The sequence below is a fragment of the Panthera uncia genome, chromosome C2 (assembly GCF_023721935.1).
Source record: "Panthera uncia isolate 11264 chromosome C2, Puncia_PCG_1.0, whole genome shotgun sequence".
Classification (NCBI taxonomy): domain Eukaryota; kingdom Metazoa; phylum Chordata; class Mammalia; order Carnivora; family Felidae; genus Panthera; species Panthera uncia.
In genome coordinates this window covers 130,788,946-130,795,280 of record NC_064810.1, presented here as the reverse complement: position 1 = coordinate 130,795,280, position 6,335 = coordinate 130,788,946, and the positions used below count along the sequence as shown (strand labels likewise).

Here is a 6,335-nt window from a genome sequence, read left to right as displayed (position 1 = left end):
TTTCTTTCTTTCTTTCTTTCTTTCTTTCTTTCTTTCTTTCTTTCTTTTGGAAGAGTTTTTTCTTTCTTTCTTTCTTTCTTTCTTTCTTTCTTTCTTTCTGCCCCAAACACACATTCTTTCCTAGGGAGGTAGGTGTGTGAGTGACTTACTTGGTGAGTTTCTGGGTTATTTCCATGTCTGTTCTGGTGGTAACAGTGCTCATCTTGCCAGGTTTACCTGTTCCCCAGTACACGGGAGCCTTCCTGTCCACTTCTCTTCTGCTTTGCCTCAGCAGATGCCCCTTGGCTTGCTTTTTAGTAGTTAAATATGCAGCCTCTGTACATATCAGCTATTATATCTGCAGAACTACAGAGTATTTTACAAGTAATCAGTTCATGCAGATTGCACATAAATCATGTCTGCTCTGGCCCTTTGGACACTAATGTTCCCTTATTAAGGCGTAAGTAAGCCTTCCTGTTCTCATCCATCCTTCCAGACTTTTTTTAATTACTAAAAAGTATAGCCTGGTTGTCACGACACCACCCTCTCCCACTCTTCCCTTCCCCCACACACTTACTGCTTTTTTGAGGTTCATTGTGTTTTTCTGGAGCTTGCCAGTTTGCCTTAGGAAGCTGGGTACCTTGTGAATGGATTAAGCTAAAGGACATTCTTATCTCTAAAAGGAAGCAGTCACCACGTTTCTGTTTGTGATATTCTTGGCCAGTTAATATTTTTGTGAAATATGTTCTAATGGCAGCTCCACTACGCCAGAGAAGGGGGAAGAATTATTGGTCATGCTCAGCGCACAAAAGGAAAATATCTTCTGTGAAGTCTGGGCAGTGGATAAAAAGTCATTTCGTGAATGTCATTCTGCCTAAATAAACAGAGAACTTCATTGTTTTTAAGCCCTCGAAAGGCTGGGAGCTCAGCCCACCCTAATATGCACATTATTCTAGCATTTCTCCATTTTCCCTTCCAACGATAGCCACAGATCTTCACTCTAACACACGTGCATTTCTGCTTCCAGTGTCTCTTGGCCTGCTATTAGTGTTCAGCCAGTCTTCATTTTGGTCTAAAACGACTCTCTAAGAGAGTGGAAGCGTCCTGTTATTTCATGTGGTTTGGTCTAAAAAAGAATGGAAGGGGGACTTTTAGATGAAGCGGATAAAAATACCACCGTCTACTTTAAGAGATGTTTTATGAATATAAATTCCTGTCTAAATAATTGCTGGTGAGGGCAGAAAGGACTCCGGAGTTTAGAAATTGTACCAACAGCTTCTCATTCTCTCTTAGCAACCACAGCGAAAGTGACACGTCTCTTGTTTTGTCTTTTCTTTTCAGATGGGCCGACACCATAATGTACCACATTGCTTTTAAGATCTCATTTTTTAATCCTGTGTACAGATTATAGTGGAACTGAGGCACTCTGAGGTATTATTTAACTCAGATAGGGGAAAAAGATAGAAGACAAGTAGGCTTTTGGTGTCATCACAAAAGTGCGGGATGCCTGGTAATGGTGTCCTCACAGAAAGAGAAGCCAGCCTGGGTACTGAGCACAGTTCCTCAGGTGTTCAGGTCATCCACTGAATTATACTCTAGGCGTCCTAAAGGCTGAGGTCCTTTATGTAGTCTTCAGGGAAGTACGGGGTCTTTTACACTATGGTGCTTGAAAACAAAATCTCAGAAAAAAAAAAAAATCACCCCCCCCCCCTTGTCCTTTTTTTGGCTTCTGCTGCAGCTGCTGAAATGGGTTGCGGATTGAACAAGTTAGAGAAACGTGATGACAAACGGCCTGGAAATATCTATTCAACTTTAAAGAGGCCTCAGGTGGAAACCAAGATAGATGTGTCCTACGAATACCGCTTCCTGGAGTTCACTACCCTGAGTGCGGGTGAGTACAGGCGGCCTTGCCCCCCCTGGAGGCGGGTGAGCTCAGCTCAGCCCTGCACCCGAGGTGTGTGTCCCCCCCCTCCCCCCACACCCAGGGCAGGGCTGGTGGGGCCTGACAGGACACGCCTGGGAGGTGAGCGGGGTGAGGGGCTGTGGGCAACTTGTAAAAGTGGGCCTTTGAAAACATACTGCCTTTAGAAGTCCAGATTTGTATGTGCAGCTTTTCACTTTTGAAAAGATAGCAACTAAATTAAATTGTAACACGTTAAAACCACGTGCAAGACAAAAAGCACACACATGCTGGTGGGCCGCGTTTGGCCCCTGGGCCAGCTAGTTTGCAGACTGTTTCGTAGGGAGCCATGTGGAGAAGGGAAATTTTGCCTCATCTCCTATTGTGTCTGTCCCTCCAAAGTTACCTGCCTGCTGTCTGGCATCTTTCAAGAGTGCTTGTCCGTCTGGGCTTGGCTTTGCCTCATCCAAGCTGCAGGGCGTCCAGGTCACCTCACTAACAATGTCCCGGTGGCTCTGGGGTGACAGGCAAGAGGTAGCATTTTCATCCAGAGGAGTTGCTGAGCCTCGACCGTGCACAGTGTCAGGCTGGAGCTGTGGGGCAGTTGGGCAGCGTGTCCTGATTTCCTGCAGCTTCTTACCCAGTGGGAGAGAAGACTCATACACATGAAAAACAAAACAAAACAAAACCCTCAACAGGCTATAATTGTAAGCAAGAAAATACGTAAGATATGTTTTCGGAAGAGGAGAGATCATTCTTTTGGTGTGGAAGGCAGTCCCTAGAAGTTGTGACCAAACACAGGCACTAACTAAGGCATCTTGCCGCTTTCTCCCTGGGCTGCTGGGTACATTTTAGGCTTCTGTTAACAGAAAAGAGAATTAGTGGGGAAAGCCCTCATATTTGGGGGCTCATGTCTGGCTCTGCTGTGGAGTTGGCCTGCAGTGTGCTCTTCTGTCTCATGAGCACGTGAATACCCGCCCCTCAGGGCAACTGTGTAGACTGGAAGAGGGAAGATGCGAGAAGCTCTTAGCACAATTCTCAGCACCTAGTAGGGCAGCTGGTGTTGCCTCCACCTCTGTTCCTGCTGAGACCACCTCTGCACCGAGGCTCCCGCTGCTTCTTGAGCCCCGAGAGAGATGGGCAGCTGGGCCTCTCTGCAGGGACGTTCTGTGGGTCCCTTAGGTCCCCCAAACTGAACCCAGCATCTTCCTCATCAGATTGGCTTCCTGCTGGTACCCTTGATGAATAATGTCACCACCATCCTCTTAAACAGTCATATTTGACACCTTAGGCATCTGTGACCATACTTTCTCCTTGCCCACCATTTCCATTGCATCACCCAAGCCTATTAAAGCTATTTCTGAAAATGCTTGTAATATAGCTAACTTAACACGAGCAAATCTGAACACAAAAGTGTTTGGAGTATTTGGTCATCCATTATTTGTTCAGTGAATATTTGAGCGCCTACAATGGTTTAGGCATTGTCGAATGATTAAGGAGAAAACCAAAGCATGTATAGGAGAAGAGATTGCAAGGAAATACACCAACATGTTAAAAATTGTTAGGAAGCTGAGAATATGGGGTAATTCTTTTTCTCTTTTATAGACATATATATATATATATATATATATACATATATATATATACACACATATATACACATGTATATATATATACGTATATATACATATATATACACACATATATATATACGTATATACGTATATATACGTATATATACTTCCACAGACATGTGCCCTCCTCTGTGTACCTACTGCTCCATGACTTATCATCTAAGTTATCCCCCTAATCTCCTGATTAGTTTCTCTGCTACCTTGTACTCTGCTCAGAGCACCCACACTGCTTGCTGCATTGTGCTTTCTTTGACTGAATGACCTTTCGTTTTGTGATTATGAAATGAACATACCTCCATTATTAAAAAGTTACAAAAACACTGGACAAGTCCCAACTGATCTCCCTACGTCCACCCATGTCCCCTGCAGATCATGCCACTCTTCTGCTCAAAGCCCTGCCATGGCTCCCCCTCACCCTGAGTGGTACCATCTACTTTCCACCCTCATTCTCCAGATGTTTGTCCTGCATGTTCTGCCATTTTGGTCTTGCTCTTTCTTGAACTCTCCAGGACTCTTTAGGGCCTTTGCACTACCTGTTTCCTCTGCCTGGAAATCCTCCCAGATATACCGTTGGCACAAACCCTTAACCTCCTTCTCTGTAAAACCTCCCTGACCACCTATATAATATTTGTACCTAATCCCCGACTCCCCACCCCTTTGCCCTCTTGATTTTCTCCATAACACTTCTTACCATCTAAAGTGCTACATATTGGGGCGCCTGGGTGGCTCAGTCGGTTAAGTGTCTGATTTCGGCTCAGGTCATGATCTCACAGTTCGTGAGTTCAAGCCCCGTGTCAGGCTCTGTGCTGACAGCCTGGAGCCCGCTTTAGATCCTCTGTCTTTCTTTCTCTCTGCCCCTCCCCTACTCATGCTTTGTCTCTCTCTTTCAAAAATAAATAAACATTAAAAAAATTTTAATTGCTATGTATTTTATTGTTATTTGTTTCCTTGTGGTCTGCCTTCTTTCGTTAGAAGATAGAATTCCTCTAATGAGTTCAGGATTGTGTTTTAGCCTCTGTGGTACCCTCAATACTTAGAGAACAGTGCCTGGCACATAGTAGATAATCAATAAATGTTTGTTGAATGAATACTTAATGTATATTTTTGTGTCCTGCTTTTTTTTCAGTTTAACAGTGGATAGTGAGGCAGTGCCCTGTCATTCCATATGTTCTCAGAATATGATTTAAAGGCTATATATGATTTAATCACTCAGCATACCATAATTTATTTAACAGTCTTCTTTTATTGGACATTTAAGTTATTTCGGGCTTTGGGCTATTATAAATAATGCTGGCATAAGCAGTGCTATACATAAATCTTTGTGTGCATTTTTGATTATTTCCTCAGGAATTACTGAGTTGAAAGATATGAATGTCAGGACTCTTGATAAATTGCCAGATTGCCCTCTAGATAGGACCTATTTGTGTAAAACACAAATCTGATTATGCTGAGCCCTTTGGCGGGTTCCCTTGGAAAAATGCATTGGAGATTCCGCCCAGCGCCCAGGACCTTCCTCAGCTCATCCTTGCCCTTTGTGGACCCTCCCCTACTTGGTGGACACCGGGCCTGGCCCCGCCCCCTCCCACCTCAGCTTCCGCTCCTCCAGCCTCACAGAGCCTGCCCCGCCCCTCAGCCCTTGCCAAAGTCCCACCCACCTGAAACTGTTCCTCCCGACATGCGTCCATCACAATTACTCCTCTCTGCACGCCTGCCGTTCGTCAGTAGCATCCTTATGACACTTTTATTACATCATATATTAAACGTATTTGTGTTTCCTTGAGGGCAGAGATCAAGCCTTGCTTATCTTTCTCTTCGTCTTTCTTGTTCACACTTTTTAGCTGAGAATAGCGTGTCCTCCATAACTGGGTTCTAGTAAACCAGAGTACATGTTACGTATGCCGACTCGTTTCCCTGGCAGCCCTTCAAGTTCTTTTCCAGAAGTTCTAATGGGATCCTTTGTTACTGCTCCAGAATGGAGCCAGCGTTTGCTGAGAGCCTACTATGTGCCAAGTCCTGTGATGGGACATCTTCCCAACTTTTTCAGCTTTATTGAAATATAATTTAAGCACGTCACACTGCATGTATTTAAAGTGTTCAGACCCATGAAACCATTACCTCTTCAAGAGGCAAGACATTTCCATCTCCCACAAAGTTTCTTCCTGCTCCTTTGTAACCCCTCGTTTTTTCCAGCCCTCTGTCCCCAGACGACCAATGGTATGCTTTCTGTCACTGATTTTATTTTCTACTAATGGAGCCATGTGGTATGTACCCTTTTTGGTCTGGCCTTTTCCACTCAGCTTGCTTATTTTGAGAGTCATTTATGTTGTTTTACGTGTAGTAGTTCATTCTTAGTTTATGGCTGAGTAGTATTCTATCATCTGGGTGTGTCTCAGTTTGTTTTTCCATCGTGTGTTGATGGACCTTTGGGTCGCTTCTGGTTTGGGCTGTTACCAATTGGGCTATTACCAATTAGCATTCATCTTTGCGTGGCATCTTATGTCATTTTATTCTCCCAGAAACACAGTGAGGTGTATGGGTACACACATCCCTTTTCTGCAGATGGGTAACCAACACTCAAGAGGTTAAGTAACTTTTCTAAAGATGCAGTGCTAGGGGCGCCTGGGTGGCTCAGTCAGTTAAGCGTCCGACTTTGGCCCAGGTCATGATCTCACTCCGTGAGTTCAAGCCCCACGTCGGGCTCTGTGCTGACAGTGCAGAGCCTGGAGCCTGTTTCAGATTCTGTGTCTCCCTCTCTCTCTCTAACCCTCCCGCATTCATGCTCTGTCTCTTTCTGTCTCAAAAGTAAATAAATGTTAAAAAAA

The 6,335-nt window shown here is 44.5% G+C and overlaps 1 protein-coding gene across 2 annotated transcripts in view; it reads left to right on the top strand.

Annotated features, from left to right (window-relative positions):
• RFTN1 (raftlin, lipid raft linker 1) overlaps window positions 1-6,335 on the top strand; it is a 207,754-nt gene that overhangs the window by 17,991 nt on the left and 183,428 nt on the right. For both annotated transcript variants that reach the window (XM_049629852.1, XM_049629851.1), the window contains exon 2: window positions 1,718-1,870. In XM_049629852.1, coding sequence (XP_049485809.1) covers window positions 1,726-1,870 — 145 coding nt within the window. In that variant the 5' untranslated portion in view covers window positions 1,718-1,725. The remainder of the gene's footprint in view (window positions 1-1,717; window positions 1,871-6,335) is intronic.